This window comes from Lynx rufus, unplaced genomic scaffold (assembly GCF_022079265.1).
Source record: "Lynx rufus isolate CCGP_SWC_20201006 ecotype Redwood Valley unplaced genomic scaffold, mLynRuf1.p SCAF_6, whole genome shotgun sequence".
Taxonomy (NCBI): domain Eukaryota; kingdom Metazoa; phylum Chordata; class Mammalia; order Carnivora; family Felidae; genus Lynx; species Lynx rufus.
In genome coordinates, this window is record NW_025814878.1 from 92225877 (window position 1) to 92245178 (window position 19302).

The 19302-nt window shown below is 38.9% G+C and overlaps 1 protein-coding gene across 5 annotated transcripts in view; it reads left to right on the forward strand.

Moving 5' to 3' along the window:
• DST (dystonin) overlaps positions 1 to 19302 on the forward strand; it is a 496498-nt gene that overhangs the window by 229433 nt on the left and 247763 nt on the right. For all 5 annotated transcript variants that reach the window (XM_047102585.1, XM_047102584.1, XM_047102586.1 and 2 more), the window contains one exon: positions 2555 to 2616. In XM_047102585.1, the coding sequence (XP_046958541.1) occupies positions 2555 to 2616 (62 nt within the window). The remainder of the gene's footprint in view (positions 1 to 2554; positions 2617 to 19302) is intronic.

A 19302-nucleotide genomic window follows, 5' to 3' on the forward strand; every position in this document is an offset into this window, starting at 1 on the left:
GTGCGAATTCCTCTCAGTGTTTCAAAGGGAGTAATCTCAGCCAGCATTTATTTTCCAGCTCATTGGAAACCAGACCCTGAGGCAGGTCTGGCATACCTTTTAAAGTATGCAAATATATACAGTCCTGTGGGACCACAGTCATAACTTCTGCTGGGCTTGCAGACCACATGATTTAGAGATGTCCTTTTGGCAACAGTTGCAAAACTCAGGGCTCCAGATAAGTGTATAAGCTTCTGTCTGGGAGGTACCTGTGAGCTGTAGCAAGGCAGAGGGAGAGTGCAGAGATGCGTCTTCCAGACTATATTGTCTGAGAACTCCTCTGTGGTTTACAGCCGTATGGTAAACCTGAAGCCTGCCCCTCTGGCTAATGCTCCAAGAACAGTAAATAGGCATTTTTCACAGGAAGACTGGGGGCGTGTTTCAGTCTAATATTTGTGCTTTGCCCTGGGGGTGGTAGCTTGCCAGAAACTATCTCTTCTGTTGTTTTAGTTTCATGGAGCCCAGCAATGCAGTCCACACTGGCCACCAGAGACAAGTGCTTAAGGGGTCACTCCTGTGTGCACTGTGTGTGTCCACTGGCTTTGGCTGAGTCAAAGGGGAGCCTAGGGCTGGGGCTAGCCCACAACCTTCAGCAGTGCTTTGGGGGAGCCTGGGGTGGTATAAGTCTGCCTGCCGGCTGAAGTGGAGCTGGGCCACAGGGCACTTGGCTGCCTCAGTTGGAAGAGCGACTCTTGATCTCAGAGTTGTGGTTTTGAGCCTCATGTTGGATGTAGAGATTACTAAAAAAAAAAAACAAAAAAAAAACAACTTAAGTAGCTGAAGTGGGGCTGTAGTGGGGGGAGGATGGTGAGGGGGGTACAGAGAAGTTGTGTGGGGGTTGGGCAAGCCCAGTAGGATGAGCAAGATGAGGGAGCCCAAAAATGGTGCCTGCCAATACTGGTGCTAGCAAACTGGTGTGAGAGTAAAAAAATGACACTTAGTACCTCCATATCCAGAGAAATTTTCAGTATGCCCCTGCACCTCCAGCGGAAGCTTTAAGATGAGCTAATGAATCTTCTCATGTGGTCTAGGTGCATTTTTAAATTGCTGCTTTTGTGCTGAGTGACTGGGTGAGTGAGTCCTTTAAGGGTAGACTTTCTCTGTTCCTCACAGCCTTTTGGGTCTCTTGGATATAAGCCCTGTTATTTTTTAAAGCCATATGTTTTGGGGGCACATGTCTCTGGTGCAGGTTCCAAAGGTTGTGATGTCTGATGTGGGACACAGGTATTTTGCCAGTCAGAGAGATGCTCCATATTTGTGAGATCTCTGCTGGTTGTGGGTCATTGCACCAGCGAAACCGTGTCTCTGCCTCTCCTACCTGTCTCAGTGTGGTTCTTTTGTCCTTTGTTGTAGAGGAGATGTTCAGCTAGTTTTCAGGTCCCTTTCAGAGGGAATTCATCCACATGTGGCTGTAGATTTGGTGTGTCAGTAAGAGAAGGTGAATTTAGGATGTTGCTACACAGCTATCTGAATCCAATCCCCTTAACAATGTCCATAAATACTTTTAATAAATAGAACAAATTTTTCAAAGGCACTTCTGTTCCATTAAAATAGTTTAAGGACACTCAGGGATGAAGAATGAGGAGGAAGAGAGTGAGACATAGCCTACCCCTAGGGAAAGAATAGAGAGCTTCAAACTGTGGCAGAGAAGGAGAGAAGACCACCAAGGAAGAAGAAAGTACTATCCCAGATGCATAAAGGAGGAAGAATGGAAACGAGTATGTAGGGAATTGCTGCCTAGAACCAGGAAGGAAGAAGGTAGTGTAGTTTTGAATGTCAGTTCTGGGTGTTGGAAGATTATGGTTCTCTTTTGAAATAATTATTGAAGAACCACAATATTCGAGTGCTCTTTCTCTTTAAATCACAAGAAGCCATCCCTCACCCTTCTGTGTACCATGTCTGTGTTAACTAGGGTGTATCATACTGAGGATCTAGTTGGGGTATTCTTTTTTACCAAACAATTCAAAACTGGGAGTCTAGGAGAAAAGCAGTATGGTTAGTCATTAAACCAGAGTTTATTTCAGCCAACGGACCTGAATGTAATTATCACAGTTTTAAATATTTTGTTGAACATGCATAGTTTAACCTCTCTTAAATCTTGTTTTCCTCTTTTGTGAGATGGCAATGACACTACCTACTCTTCCCTCTTTTAGTTGGAAGACCAGATGGGATGTAATATGTGGTCAAGTGCTTTGTGAAGTTCAATGCAAGGGCTCACCTGAAGGTAGTAAGGTTTTTGTTACACAACTTCCTGGTTGTGGTAGTTGTGATGGAGTATATGCAACAGAATGCGCAGAGGGGTTTGTTTAATGGAGTAGCACTGGCAAATACAACACCGGGCAGAGACCAATCTGACAGATGGATCTCTAACCTTCTTACAGATAGTTGTAAGTTGGCAAAATTTAACAGGAAAATTCAAGTGTACTAACTGGTATTTTTTGAATACCTTTCATAATCACAGTTGAAGTCATAGTTTTTACCAACCTCATTTTATATCTTTTTTTCCCCCTTCCAGATGAACGGGACAAAGTTCAAAAGAAAACGTTTACAAAATGGATAAATCAGCATCTCATGAAGGTCAGTTTATTATTTTCACATCTTGGAATTGTTTTGCTTACTTTAATTTATTGTGCAGTAATGTATAACTCTGAAGCATTGCTTTTCTTTTTTTTTTAAATAAATTTTTAAAGTTTATTTTTCTTTGAGAGAGAGAGTGACACAGTGCAAGTGGGGGAGGGGCAGAGAGAAGAGACACAGAATCTGAAGCAGGCTCCAGCCTCTGAGCTGTCAGCACAGAGCCCCATGCAGGGCTCAAACTCACAAACTGTGAGATCATGACCTGAGGCGAACTTAGATGCTTAACTGACTGAGCCACCCAGGCACCCCTAGCTTTTCTTTTTTAAAATTTTTTAAAATGTTTGTTTATTTTTGAGAGGGAGAGAGAGACAGACAGACAGAGTGCGGGCGGGGGAGGAGCGGAGATAGAGGGAGACACAGAATCCGAAGCAGACTCCAGCCTCTGAGCTATAAGCACAGAGGTTCGAACTCACGAATACAAGATCATGACCTGAGCCAAAGTTGGAGGCTTAACCACCTGAGCCACACAGGTGCCCCTGAAGCATAGCATTTCAGTACCAACTTGAAAGTTTAAATTCCAGAGCATTTCACATGCATTTTAGGCATCTGTGATTATCTGGTGTGTGGCCTGTAGGTAATGATGAAGGTGAGAAAATAAGTACCCAGTGATTATAGTGCATTCTGTGATGTTAGGAAAACCTATTATTATCGGACTTAAAAAAAATCTCAGCAGTTTAAGAAGTATGTAAATATTTATGTGTTAGGGCATGGAAAAACTGTAATTCTCCAGTAAGATTTTTTCTCTCTCAAGATTCAGACCAGGTTCTGGCCTCAGATTTATGTGGATGGCAGACAGTTACTTATATGAGAATAAAGATGGATTGTAGAGACTGAACTCTAGACTTATTTTTCTTCTTGTACTTAGTATGACATTGATATTGGCTTAATGTCTATGTTTCTCTGTGTAGTAAATAGTTGTGGTTCTCAAATTAATATTTATTTGTGTGCTATGGGACACTTTGAGGATCTGATATAGGCTCTCTAGAAAAATACACATGCACACAAAATTTGCATACAGTTTCATGGAGTTATTGGATCCCACCCTATAAATCTCAGCTAAAGCACTTGTGTAACTTCACAATGGACTATAAGTCACTTTTTTCCCCTCTTACAGACAGTCCTAAATTTGGGAACAGGTAATGTTTTAAGTGTGAGACTTAGAAAGAGTTCTCTCACAAAAAAAAAAACAAAACATTATTTTGAATGTGGTTACATGCTTAAAGCTACTCTACTAATCGTATTTAAAGCATCATGTAGCAAAGTAGTACCAATAATGTACTAGCATCTAATAGCCTTCTATAAAAGTGATTCTTATTTCAAGGGACATACCAAAATTACCTGAGGGATGTTGTAGTCCCCTCTGTCTCACTACCCATTGACAAAATTCTTTCCCCAAATTCTGATATGTCCTTCAGGGAGGCCATGTCACCCACTCTCCAATTGAGAATTTCTATAAAAAAAAAAAAAGAGAGAGAATAAGTTCTGTTGTTGATGGGAGCTGAATCCTTTGATGTGTTGGTAAGAGATAAGAGGTTGAGACATTCTGCTTTATGATGGTTTTGTTAGGAAATATATTGTGAATACTAACAAAAGATACCAGCCGTGTACCTACCCTCTTTCAAGCTTTTGTCTAATCACACACAAAGTGTGAGTGGGACTCTTCCACAGGCTGGGGCATAGGTGGGCTGATTATGAGGGTAAGGGTATGGAACTTTGGAGCTGAAGACTGACAAGATTTCCCCATTTCTGAGGTGAATCCAAGGGAAGCAAAGTTTTTGATGAAGAGGTTCCCTTTTGGTGGCTGATGCCCTAGCAACCTTTGTAGCTGTGGCTCTGTAGGGGTGGGCATGTCAGTGGGCACAGAGGGTTGTCCTACATCTTCTGGAGCATAGCTGCTATACTTCCAGGTTGGTAATCACGTTACAACTGCTGGCAGTGGATGCCAAAGAGAAGTAGAAGTAGAAACACAGGCCCTATAGGAACCATAGCACGGGCCCTGGATAGGTATTTATTGAGAGTCTACTGTGTGCCAGGTGTGTTGGATCGGGCCATTCATTTTATAAGTAGTTCATAAATTGAATGGTTGAGTAAAAGGAGACTTCCATTGCTAAAAATGTCAAAATACCATTCGAGCTGCTAGAGGACAAAGGCTATATTATTTACTCTTAGGACCCATTGCAGTGTTTGGCAAGAGTATTCTCACTGTGTGTAATATATGTTGTATACATTAAATCATTTAATTCTTCTAGCAGCTGCCCAAGGTGGTTTGATTTAGTGGTTATACACACATAGCCTTCAGAATCAGACAGCAAAGGTTCAAAGCCTGATTTACCTGGAATATGTGACCTGGTTTTGTTTTGTTTTGTTTTTTTAAATAAAATGACAGATCTCAAGATTTAAAGTTTACTTTTGCTGCAACACAGTAAGAATGGGGAAAATATGTTATTTTTATGTGCAATAGCTATTAGATAGATGCCAATCCAACTGATGAGGGTTTCAGTCAGATTAGTTTATTTGTTTTTGTTTTTTGGAGTATGTTATAGGGTCAGAATTTAAAATTAACTCTTATTAAATGAGAATTTATTTTAGGGAGTGGGGGAAAGTCAGACTACATAGTCTTGGCTAACTACCACTGTCAGTTACTTACATTCTTGTTCTGATTTGGTCTAGTATCAGCTCAAAGTAGTCTTCCCTTATAATCTTAAGAATTGTGCACTGAGATTTCTGGCACAAAACTCAAATATGTGAGAACATAGTTTTTAATCTTTAATTCTTTTATGTCTGAAGTTATAGCTTTAACCTCAAGTGAAGAAAAATAATCCAATATCCTAAAACTTTTAGAGGCACCAGGCTGTTAAGGTTTGTTTTGTTGTTAGATAACCAGAGAAAGGGCAGCCTTCATGAGAACTTTTCCATGTTTCATTCAAGCAGTGGTTGAGGAATGTTGCACTATGTTGTCAGCCTCTTTTGTCTCACTAAAAAAAAAGAAAAAAGAAAAAAGATGCAGGATGCTTTTGCTCTAGGTAGCCATTTGGTTGTAATCCAATTAGTGGGAAATATAAAATAAGTATATGAATTTTAAGTAAAAATTTTCATATTTGAAAGTAGTATTTTTTCTGTATTGATTTTTTTTATATTCTTCACTTGAAATATTGAACATCTTCAAGGGAGAAACAGAGAAAGGAGAGTAGCAGGTCCCATATATTTTTTGCCTTACCATATTCCTTTTCAGTGAATGAGAAGTATGTTATTTATAGAGTTTGCAATAAAATGGGATCATGGGAAAGGAGGACCACGACAAAGTGGTCAATAAAGTAAAAATGGGTAAGGAGAGAAAAAACTGGGAATGAAATCATTTAGATAATTGAATAATTCTACATGCCTTCTTTATGTTTTGTCACTTTTAACTGTAGTCACAAGTAGTCCTTAAACCATGGGGAAGGGAGGAAAATTACAGGAAAGGGGGAATTATAGGAAAAAAAAGAGAGAAGGAGAGGCGAGGGAGGTGGTTAAAGGGGGAAGAGAGGGCAGGAATGGCTGTCTTGTGCACTAGGAGTGCTCTCTCACAGCCCCAGAGTTGTGCCTCGGGATGGCTCTGTGGGGCCCAGGGTCTGGAGACCCTGCCCTTGCCTCAGCTGCCTGGGAGTGCTAATTCCAGCTAGGAATTATTCTCCATCTTCTGAAATAATTCTTACAAAGTTTGCCTTTTCTAAGTTATTGTTTTATTTATTTTAATTTATTTTATTTTACCCTGTTCTCTGCACCACAGTTTTGCCTCCAGGGAGAACTGTCCTTGGGAGTTCTGCTTGTTTGGGCAGTGAGGTGATTGAGAGGTTTAGTCCCAGAAGAGACTTTCCTTTACTGAGTTTTTCTTCTCAGGTGATAACTTACATATTCTGGTAACTTAGAGCAAATTGTCTTTGAAAGAAGAATGTCTCCTTCAAAGTTGCTAGTCTGTGACATGTAAGCCAAAGATGGGAGGCAAGAGAGGTTAGACAGACAGGGGGTTGTGTCCAGGCTTTGCAGTTTATTATTTGTGTGACCTTAACCTTCTTAGGGTTCTCATCTGTAAAATGGTGGCAGTGATAGATTACTGTGAGGAGTTAAAGGACATAATCCATTTAAGCATAAAGCATGGTAACTGGCACATTGTATAAGTTGCCTCTGGAACCCTTCTGCCTCCCTCATCCAAGTCCCTTTCCTTGCCTCAAGTACTTTCCCTTTTAGTTTATTCATTTTAGAAAAAGCTGGGGTTTAGGTTCAGAACCTGTTGAGGAGATAGATGGACCTATTGCCTTCTTGCCTTAGAGTCCTGCTGGGACACTGAAGAATTACTTATTTGAGGTAATCCTGTTAGCTGTACCTTCCTCTCCTCCCTATACCCTGCGCCCCAGTCATTTATGGGTTGATCTTGGGGCTCACAGGTCTTTTTTATTCCTCTCTTTCCTCTTCTCCCACACACTCTCCTCACAGAAAGGGAATCAGTGAAGACCCACCATACTTCTGAAAGGTTGGCCATTTTTATTCCTCAGTTGTGATTTCACTTAGATTCACAACTGGAGGGCATCTTCCACATCCTCCAATTTTCTTCCTTCATTTACAGAAGGGAAAGCTTGCCACACCAACTTTTACTGGGGAGAGCTGCACCAGAAGTCCTGGGATGAGAATACAAATTAGAATGAGGGGCTGTGTCCGGTGTTTGTTTTCCGTGTGCAGTGTGAGATGTTGCAGATCTGCCAGCAGGTCCCCCTTGGCTATGAGGTTGTGTTTACTTTTTTCTACCTATGGTTTTAACTACTTGTAATTACTCCCTGTGATTTAGGAAGTTATGGTTTATGCAGCTGCAAAATAGCATATGCCCAGTGCTTAGGGGATGATTCTGGCATGGTCAGTTTTTAAAAGTTTATATGACTGAGAAAGGTAAACACTGTAAAGTTTACAAATGATTGATTGAGTTACTATTATATCCATGTGTATAAACATTTTTTTCCTTAAAATATTTGGTTAGGATTTTTTTTTGGAGAAAAAAAACCATATTAAAAATATAGCCTTGATTTATATTCATCATAGCTAAAATTACATTTTAAAGTAAATAGATTGCTTAATTAAAACTTCCATTTGCTGTGAACAAGATGACTCTGGCATTTTTCTAAATATATTTAAATTTTAGTGTTCTGGTATTTCAGTTGTAGGACTAAGCCTGTCCTTAAACTGATTGTTCTGGCAAGAGTGTTTTCCTTTTGAGTCATTATTTTTCAGAATACTTTTATTAAGGGGTGCGTGGGTACCTCAGTCAGTTGAGTGTCCGACTTCAGCTCAGGTCATGATCTCATACTCCGTGAGTTCGAGCCCCGCGTTGGTCTCTGTGCTGACAGCTCAGAGCCTGGAGCCTGCTTCAGATTCTTTGTCTCCCCCTCTCTCTGCCCCATCCCTGCTCATGCTCTGTCTCTCTCTCTGTCTCAAAAAAAAAAAAAAAAAACATAAAAGAAAAGAATACTTTTATTAAAATCCAGTTGACACATTCAAGTCTGTTTTCCTCTGTAAGTCTCTTCACACCCTGAGTAGACTGGATTGTTTACCTTGCAAATTGGATATTGAGGTAAACTACTGGTTTAGGTAACATTTATGTATTGTTCTTAGCATAATTTTAATTATAGTATTAAAAAACATGAGCTGGTTGTTACCAAAAATGTTTGTGATTTCACTTAGCTAAATTTTACCCAGAGGGTTGTTCTAAAACATAAAATTGATGACAGTCTTCTATTACTTACAGTATTTTTTATGTCCATTTTACCTATGGAAGTTTATAAATTAGAGGATCTTCTATCACTTTTTAGTTTTTTTGTGATCACATACAATTCTGTCTTGCTGTCTAGAGATCAACAAGACCATAGTATAAGAAATAGCACCTAAGGTTTAAATACCCGTGATTTAACTTTTGCCTTACTCTGGTGAAAACAAGAAACAAGGAAGCCATTTTTTTGTTTGTTTATTGTTTATTTATTTATTTTTAGAGAGAGAGAATGCATGTGTATGTGTGCCTGTGAGATAGGGAGGGGCAGAGAGAGAGGGAGAGAGAAAATACCAAGCAGGCTCTGAGCTGTCAGCGCAGAGCCCAACCAGGAGCTTGATCTCATAATTTATGAGATCATGACCTGAGACAAAATAGTTGGATGCTTAACTGATCCACCAAGAGGGCCCAATTTTCTGAAATACTTTAACAGTTATCAAAGATCAGAAGATTCTCTTTAATTGTTGACTTGGACCCAGAATTAGCATTTGAGCCGTGGCTGAGAAGCTGCATTAAAGAGGAATAATTGAAGGGGCTGAACAATTTTTAGAACGTTGGAATCCTTACACGGGGCTTTCCTTACCTTGGATCCATCTAACTGGCAGTTTATAGTAGAGATAGATTCCTCAGTACTGGTTAGCTATACTGTAAGTTTATTCCTTAACGTTGTATAATAGAATATTTGGTCTGAATTTTAATTTATTGATATATAAATGCATTTGGAGCGGAAGAGGCCCCGGGTTCCAATATTGCACCACACCCTATTTGGTATTAACCTGCTTGGTTGCCACATGGGAGACACCCAACTGACTATCTGATTTTTGTCTCTGTTCCATCATATCTTTGGAACTCTTCATTTACTCATAGCATGGATATTCTTTGCCTACATTTTATTTTATTTTATTTTATTTTTTTTAATTTTTATTTTTTTTTTTCAACGTTTATTTATTTTTGGGACAGAGAGAGACAGAGCATGAACGGGGGAGGGGCAGAGAGAGAGAGGGAGACACAGAATCGGAAACAGGCTCCAGGCTCCGAGCCATCAGCCCAGAGCCTGACGCGGGGCTCGAACTCACGGACCGCGAGATCGTGACCTGGCTGAAGTCGGACGCTTAACCGACTGCGCCACCCAGGCGCCCCTTTGCCTACATTTTAAAGTCAACGACTTCATGGCTACACTGAATCAATTACACCATTCTTTATTTTCTGATTTGGTGGCTGGAAGGAAATGTAAATCCTCATGCTGAGAACATAGTGATAGCATTCAGAGAATAGAGAAAAAGCTCTAATTTGCTCCGTGTTCTTGACCATCACATTCTTCTTGAGTGATTTTATATCTGTGGGCACAGATGAGATGGGAGAAAATTTGAAGCATTGACTTCATAAAGGGTAATGATAAATACACCTTCTGAAAGTATAAGACAGTGCTTTGGTTCTTAGAATCTGTAAATAAGATATATTTTTTAAAGATCTTAGACTTATATGAGTGGTTCTTAAACTCTAGCTCCATCAGACTCACTTGGAGGGCTTGTTACAGTAGATTACTGGGCCTTACCTGAGAGTTTCTGATTCACTAGACTGGGGATAAGGCCTAAAAATTTCCATTCTAACAAGTTCCAGGAATTTGTGTTTCTAATAAAATGCTGATGCTGGTAAGTTGGGGGCATATTTTGAGAACCCCTGTCATAGACAAATGGATAAATATTTCAAGAACCATCAGTTTTATTATAACCAGCAAATATTCTAATATGGTTTAGAAAATAATAGCAATGTTTTTAAGTTTATTTATTTTGAGAGAGGGAAGGAGGGAGTGTGTGAGCCAGGGAGGGTCAGAGAAAGGGAGAATCCCAGCGAAGAGCGTGACGCGGAGCATGATCTCATGAACCGTGAGATCATGACCTGAGCTAAAATCAAGAGTCGGATGCTTAACCAACTGAGCCACCCAGTACCCCAATAGCTGTGTTTTTTTTATATGCTAGGTACTTTACAATTTTAAGGCCAATATTTAATAATAGCTGCTAATAGTACTTGAGAGGTAACCATGTGCCAGGATCTGTCACTCTCATGTCTTAGTGTATTTAATTCTCACAACTATTCTTATAGTCTGGCCTGATAATTTTTATCCCCATGTTATAGATGGTGAAACTGATGCACAGGGAATTTCCATAATTTTCCAAGGTCATGCACCTAGTAATTTTTTGGACTGTGTGGAAACTAAGGCTACGAGAGCTTATATAATTTTCCATAGGTTAGACAACAGTCTAAAGGGGAAGTAAAAATGCATTCCAATCTGCCTCACTACAGATCTTTTGCTGTCTTGACTACACTGAATTCTTAAGGATGAATTTAGAGTTGCATGATTAAAGCTGAAAGAGAAGCTGAGCTTGACATTTGTCTGATTTCTTTACAAATATGACTTGACATTTAAATTATTTCTATTGTGATATAAGAGATTAACAGTGTAGGTAGAGAGGAAGGTTTGAAAGCTTTTTGGGGAAATGTCTGGTTAAAGGCCCAATGTGTAGAATTGAGAAGTAAGTCAGGACTTACAAATGTGAAGAGATCGTTGATTTCAAGATAGTAAGAGATGTATGGAAGAGTATGAAATGGTTCCATGTAGATAAATATAGCTTGGGATTGAGAAATTCCGAATGTCTTCTCATCATGAAGAAGAATGATACCTTGGTGATAAATTCCTCATCAAGAAAAAAGTTCAGATTAACACTATGTTTACTTTCAACTTTGCTGTAACTTTAGTATAATAAGAGCTGCATTTGAAATACAGTTTAGGAACTATTCTGTTTTCATGCAACTATTTTATTTTTTTAAGTAAGCTCTATGCCCATTGTGGGGCTTGAACTCAGGACCCTGAGATCAAGAGTCACGTGTTCTTCCAGTGGAGCCAACCAGGTGCCCCCATTGAGCTATTTTGTTGGAGATAGTAAGTATCTCCATATGTGTAAAACCATTAAACATTTAAACCATTAAAGTTAGGCAGGGCAGCATAGGATAAAGTGTGCCAGGAGTGGCAAAGTGTAAGGGTTTTAAGAGATTAGATATGGGAGGCTTGGGGTGCCTCTGAGTAGTCAGAGACTGTGTCAGGAGGAGGAAATGGACTTAAGCTGGGTGCAGAGGAGAGGGTGGCGGGGGCGGGGGAGCACAGTGCCTGTGAGGTAGTGGATTGCTAGGATTTGCTGGAAGGAGATCAGATTGGATAGAAAATAATGAAGCCAGGTAAGAAACAGATGTGAATGGTTAGCCAACAATGTTGGAAGTTTTTGAGGACAAGAGTGTCATAATGTAACTGGCATTTTAGGGAGAATCTTGTATTTCATACACAGGCTTTAAGGAAGTAAGTGTGGCTATTGTGAATTTTATGACATGATTGACTGTGTGTTCACATAATAACTCCATATTGTAATGAGCATACAGAGAGATGACTACTGGCTTACCCCAGGGGACTCTTAATTTAATAAATCTGCTTCGTAGCAGATAGTTGAAGTCAAAGAAGGCCCGCTGTTCAGACCTGTAGAGGGGAAGAATACCCAGTGTAATAGATCAAGAAAGCTAGATCTCTAGTCTTATCAAAAAGACAAAATTTGACAGTGAAAGATGTAAAGTTCTGTTTCAAAGATTGACATGTTCATCTGTATGATACAGAAGGTCTGGTATAGAAGTAATTCATGTGACAAGACCTAGGGGGGTTGTTGACCTCAGATTTATAACAGTGGTGTACCTGAATGCAGTCTTAATAGAATTAGGCTGTCTTAATAGAGCTGAGAGTATATAGCTTTTTTGTACTGTTTGCTGATTGGGCCATATCTAGGGTATTTTTTGTTTAGTTCATGGCAGTGCATTTTAAGAGACAGTAAAAGGGAAAGTCTATAAGGAGGAAGTCATGATGTTGACGGCATGGAAACCATCTCTTGGAGGAGGAATGATAGAAACAATGGGGAAGTTAGTTTTGAGAAGACAGGATCAGGAGAAATGTGATGGGTGTTTTCAGATATTGGTAGAACAGTCCTATAAGAAAGAGTACAGTTTTGGTTTTTTTTAAATCTAAAAAGAGGATAGCTGGATAATTTCAGATTTGAAGATTTTAAACTGGGTGTAAAAAAGTATCTGCAAACGGCCTCAGTGCTAGTAATAGATAGTCAAGAAAGTGTTTTGATCTCAGGGTATATTTTTATAGTTTCCTATGGCTGCTCTAACAAGTTACACAAACTTGGTGGCTTATAACAATATAACCTATTCCCTCACAGTTCTGGTGGTTAGAAGCCTGAAATCAGTTTAACTGGGCTGAAATCGAGGCGCTAACAAAGCCGTGCTCCCTTCAGAGGCTCTAGGGGAGAATCTGTTCTTTGCTTCTTTCAACTTCTACTGGTTGCTGGCATTCCCTGTCTTGTGGTCACATTATTCTCATCTGCCTCTGTGGTCACATTGCCTCCTTCTGTTCAGTGTTATCCTCTTTGCCTCTCTTTGCATAAGGACACTTAGAGTTAGGACCCACTGGGATAATCCAGGATCACCTCCCCATCACAAAATTCTTAGCACATTTGTACAGACTCATCTCCAAATAAGGCAACATTCACAGTTTCCAGGGATTAGGACCTGGTTTCTTTCGGGTCCCCACTCAGCCTAATGCATGTATGGACAACTCTAACTCTCTGATGTGCAATTAGCCATGGTTTCACTCCCTAGCCAGTAATAAATTTCCACCAGAATCTCATGGGGATTTAGTTAGAGTCTATCAGAGATGGATTAGAAATGATTAGTATTTTGGTTGGAGGTTGAACTAGGTGGTATCTAATATCCTTTTCAAGACCAGGAAGACATATTCAAATGACTTAGATGACAGGTTATGTGAAGTACTAATTAATAGGGATAGATCAGAGATTTATTTTTATATTTTTAAGTTATTTGTTTGGAAATAATTTTACATTTTAAAAAGTTGCAAAAATAAAAATAGGACAATGATCACTGTATGCTGTTTACCCAGACTGACCTCTTACTAACATTTACCCTCTTTGCTGTATCATTCCCCACATTGTGCATATGTGTGTATGTATGTAAGTGTATATCTATACTTTTAAAATCTGAACAGTTTGAAGGTAATTTATATAGACCATAGCCCTTTGCCCCTAAATATTTCCCAAGAATAGGCATATTCTCTTTCATGGTTATCAACTTCTTACATTTACATTGGTATGATACTTTAATATATTGTTTACATGCAAGTTTTGTTGCTTGATCTTTTTGCACCATTTTCCTTCCTGGGTAGGATCCACTTCATGGTTAGGTATTGAATTAATGAATGAACAAATTAATTAATCCATCCCTCTGCAGATATTTATTACTTATTTATTTTTATTTAAATTCAAGTTAGTTAACATATAGTGTAGTCTTGGCTTCAAGAGTAGAATCCAGTGATTCATCTCTTACATATGACACCCAGTGCTCATTCCAACAAGTGCCCTCCTTAATGCCCATCACCCATTTCCCCACCCACCTCCCTTCCAGCAACCCTCAGTTTGTTCTCTGTATTTTAGAGTCTCTTATGGTTTGCTTCCCTCTCTGTTTTTATCTTATTTTTCCTTCTCTTCTCTTCCCTTATGGTCATCTGTCTTGTTTCTTAAATTCCACATCTGAGTGAAATCGTATGATGTGTATCTTTCTTGGACTGACTAATTTCACTCAGTGTGATATCCTCTAGTTCCATCCACATTGTTGCAAATGGTAAGATTTCATTCTTTTTCATTGCCAAGTAGTATTCCATTTATATATATATATATATATATATATATATATATATATATATACACACACATATATATATAGACACACCCACACCCACACCCACCACATATACCATATATATATATATATATATATATATATACACATATATATATATATATACATATACATATATATATATACACACACACACACCACATCTTTATCCATTCATCAGTCGATGGACATTTGGGATCTTTCCATATTTTGGCTATTGTTAATAGTGCTGCTGTAAACACTGGGATGCATTGCCCCTTTGAATCAGCATTTTTGTATCCTTTGGATAAATACCTAGTAGTAGTTAAATCATCAGATGTTGGCAAGGATACAGAGAAAGGGTAACCTTTTTGCACTGTTGGTAGGAATGCAAACTGGTGCAGCCACTCTGGAAAACAGTATGGAGGTTCCTCAAAAAATTAAAAATTGAACTACCCTAGGTACTGCATTTAGTTGGCATGTCTCTTTAATCTGTTCTGGGAACAGTTGTACAGCCATTTTACAGACTTCTATGACATGAACATTTTTGAAGAATACAGAACAGTGGTTTATTGGGATAGAATGGAAGATGAATTAATAGCAAAATGCCTTTTGAACTTAAAGTTGCTTTATGACAAGAAGACAAACTTTTTTCCTGTGAGAGTCATTTAAACACTTACAAGTGATTTTAGTGTTTGTCGAGAATATAGTGGACTACCTTTTCAAATTAAGGACACCAAATTTTACTCAGTAATTTCATCAGAGATTTTAATTCTATCTTGTGATCAATAGCAATTTTCCTTCTTTTTGACTTCTTTATTCATTATTATCATTATTCTGTCACCATCACTACCTTTTATTGAATGCTTACCATGTGCCAGATCCTGGACTGGATACATAACATACATGATCTGATTTAATCCTTGTTTTTACCAGTGAGGAAACAGGGGCTCAGGGAGGCTAAGTTATCCACCCAGCATGAAGTAGGTAGGATGTGTCAGGACGGAGCTTTTTAGTCTGTCTCTACAGAAAAACTTTGTCCTACCACTACATCATGCCACAACAGAATGACACAAAATTAAGGAATGATTAAGAAGAACTGAAGATAGAGAAGTAAGGGAAAAAAGCAATATGTTGGGATACATTGCACTTTACTTGGTTCTGATTTCTCTCAGCCATATCCCTATATACTTTAAGTCTTTGCTATTATGGCTTGGCCTCTTCACATGACCATAAATTTTTATTTGCATTCTTCCCTAATCAATATACTTTACAAGAATTTGGAGATACAGATAAAATTGTACAAAGAAGCCAAGCAGCATTCCTGAAAGTAGTTGTTTTACTTGGAGGAAGGGTATTGACTCAGGCATTTTTGAAGAAGAAAAAAATTACACTTTGATTAGTGGAGCTAACATTCTTTTTTTTTTTTTTTAATTTTTGAGTTTATTTTGAGAGAGAGGGAGCGAGAGTGGGGGAAGGGCAGAGAGAAAGAGAGAGAGAGAAGAAACAGAATCCCAAGCAGACTCCACACTGTGAGCATAGAGCCTGATGTGGGATTCGAACTCACACATTGCAAGACTATGACCTGAGCCGAAGTTGGACACTTAACTGACTAAGCCACCCTGGTGCCCCAGTGATGCTAACATTCTAAATCATATTGTATGGGCCTTGACATCAGAAGTGTATGCATTCTGTAGTAGGTAGATTAAAGCAGAAGATTTGTTTTATTTGGTACTAGACTGTAAGCTGCATGAGGACAGAGCTGTGTCTGTCTTAGGAAATAGTGTGTCCCTGGAATCTAGTATAGTGTCTGTTACACTGCTGTTTTCCTCAGACCATACTGAGGAATTTGGTTGCTTAATGAATGAATGTAAAGCCAAATGAAACTTTCTCCCAGTTTATAGTATAGTATAGTATAATATAGTATAGTATAGTAACTACTATGATGGGGAAAGTGAAAAGATTGCTTTGGGTAGGAATGAGATAAAAGTTAGCTGGGGGAAAAATAAATTTATGATGACTTTCTTCTTTTAAAGCTGAAAAGATCTGTTTCATTGTAGGTGTAAAAACTGAGGTTCCAAACAGGTCATGATTAGCAGGGCCAGACTTTCCATGTTCTGACAGCTTTTCATGTTATTTCCACTGTGTAATTCAGTTTTTCTGTTTGTGGCTATGAATACCCATAGTCATAGATGAGATTAATTTATCTAAAAGTACTAATTAGTTTTGCTATACTTATCCACTATTTTCATTAATTCAGAATTTAGAAGAATATTGGCTAGAGCTAGATACCTTGGAAATTCTTAATATATTAATAAAATTAGTAGATTCTCTGCAGACTTACTGCATGTAAGGGAGAAAAAACCCTTTTTACCTTCTCTCCTTCTAGATTTTTGGTTGCACTGTGCAATAAAAAATAGTTTAACAAGAGAAAAGCATACAAATGTATTTAATAAAAGTTTTGGGATACAGAAGCTTTCATATGGAAACGAAGGCCAGAAAATATGATTAAGCCTGAGTGTTTCTATATGAGATTTGATGAAGAGTAGAAAGTCATAGAAAAATGTGATAGCACAAAAGGGTATGAGCTAAGGGTAATAAACTGATGGGAAACTTAGCAAGGCTTAGTTGTTCAGTACATTTCAGTGTCCCTTTGTCTTTAGAGATAAGGATGCTCTTTTCCTCCTGGTACAGGGAGGGAACCTCTCACATGAAGGTCTTATGACCTGCTTCAGGGAAGAAGATGTGGGGAGTCAGAAAATCCTTTCAGGACTTGGTGTTTTCCAAATCCCTTCACTGTAAAACATTCAGTATGCTAAAGTGCTGTATTTTGGGGTCATGTGCCCTGACCTCATCATGCAGATGTAGTTAAGTTTCTGTGTAGGTCTGAGATACTCCTTTGCATAGAATGCAAGAAAGCCCTGTTTCCAGGCCCTAATCAGCATTTGCTGTAACTGCAGATCCAAGGGAGAATTCAGAAACTAGTTATCAAAGGGGCTGACAGAGCAAGACAAGTAGCAAAGGAGATAGAAGTCAGTAATCAGAGAGGGTTCAGAATTTGAGATAATTTGATAATGAAAGTGGTCAGGGTGTCAAAGGTGGCAGTGGGTCAAGTTCGACTGTTCCATACACTAGAACTATTTGATCTTAATGTAATATAAAAGAAATTTCTGCTTTCTGAAAAAGGGAAAGAGGGATGACTTCAGAGGGAAATTGTTGGAGCTGGGAAAACTATTGCATACTTCTGTTGCATATATGCCCGATGGCACTGAACTATTGATTTACTCTGCTAATATGTTCTTACACTGATGTTTGTGTCAAGAATTTCTTATCAGAATTGTTCAGGTACTCTTCTTTGTCATTCAGTAAAACTCCATGGAAATACACTACTGATTTTCAAATAAAATTTAGGGGGACCATGGTATTCATTAAAAGATCAGTTTTTGAGGGGTGCCTGGGTGCCCCTCAATTGGTTAAGCATCTGACTTCAGTTCAGGTCATGATCTCACAGTTCTTGGTTCAAGCCCCATGTCGGGCTCTGTGCTGACAGCTCAGAGCCTGGAACCTGCTATGGATTCTGTGTCTTCCTCTCTCTCTGCCCCTTCCCCACTCACACTCTCAAAAATAAATAAAAATTTAAAAAAATAGGTCAGTTTTTGACTCTACATTCGTACAGAATACTTAACATATGAATGGGGACTTTTGTAAGTCATTTTTAGAGAACTGCATTTCCCAAATGGCTAAAATATGTGGTAATGCTGCTTGTTCTCAGGCTAGCCCACTAGATCTTATTGGATTCATGTCCTGTTTTACAGATGTTAAGAGCTCAAGTCCTGACATCAAGGAGACTTAATACACTAGAGGAGAAAGAGGTCTCCTCCCCTCACCCCCAAATAGGTTTAAGCTTAAACCTCACTCTAAATCTTTATTCCTTAGAATCACCCTCTTTTTTTTTTTTTTTCTAACCCCAGGCCCCAGTGCATGTATGTATCCTCCTAAGGCACTGTTTTTCAGAGTGTTCATGTTCCATCTTGGACTCTCAGGGCAGTTGGTCTCAGTTAGGGTCAGGAGGGAAACCTGCTGGGAAAGACTGGTGGGAGCCTAATTCACCACAGCCCATGAATGGTAGAGCCCTCTGGCCATCCTGCTGGAAGGTAAATCCCTGGTAGGGTTTCAGACAGATTCAAGAAAAAAAGTTAGCTGTAGGTAGGAGGCCAGGATGGAAGTAAGTTGGTCATGACTGGAGTGTGCCTTGGCTTAGTTTTTCTAGCCTATACCTACTTTTTATAGCATCTTTCGTCACTGTCCTTTAGAATCCAGGGAAGGCAGTATATAGTGTAGTGGCTGAGAGCACAGGCTTTCAGCTGAGCTGCTTAGACTCACATCTTCCCTTGACTACTTACTAGAGATGTGACCATGACTTTTCCTATGCTTTTGTTGGCTCATCTGTAAAACAGAGAGAATAGCGCCCTCTTTGTATTTATAGATTTTTAAGATCATCATAAAACTTCAGGTTTGTCCTGTCTTCTATAGCAGTGGTTAAAATGGTCCTGATGTTTGCATTTTCATGGGATTGAGTCCTAATGTTGCCTATATATTGAAAAGAGGACACTGCCTAAAATGTACAGTTGTGGTGGTTTTATAGTAATATTAAAATAATGGATACCAGTTAAATGGTGAATTCTAAATAAAGAATGTATTTTTCATGGTCTGGCAAAGCCTCCCTTTAACACCTTTTTTTTCCCCCTCCCATGGGCCATGACAGTTTGAGGTGAGATGCTATGAGTGTTTGGCAGCTAAATGTATTATTTATGAGCCATCACATCACTGATTGAGTTTGCCTAGATAAAGTAGTTCACAGAGCCACAAACACAACACAGCTTGTGTTTGCTTGAGCAGAGAATCTGACGCTTATGTTTTCTGTAAGAGCACTGGCAGCTTTCTAGTATTTCTTAAACAAACAAACAAAAAGCCCCCCCCCCAGTATGTTAAAATCTCCAAAAAGGAGTACTACCTGCTGAATTCTTGAACAGTGTATAAATCCCATTTCTTAGATACAAGTA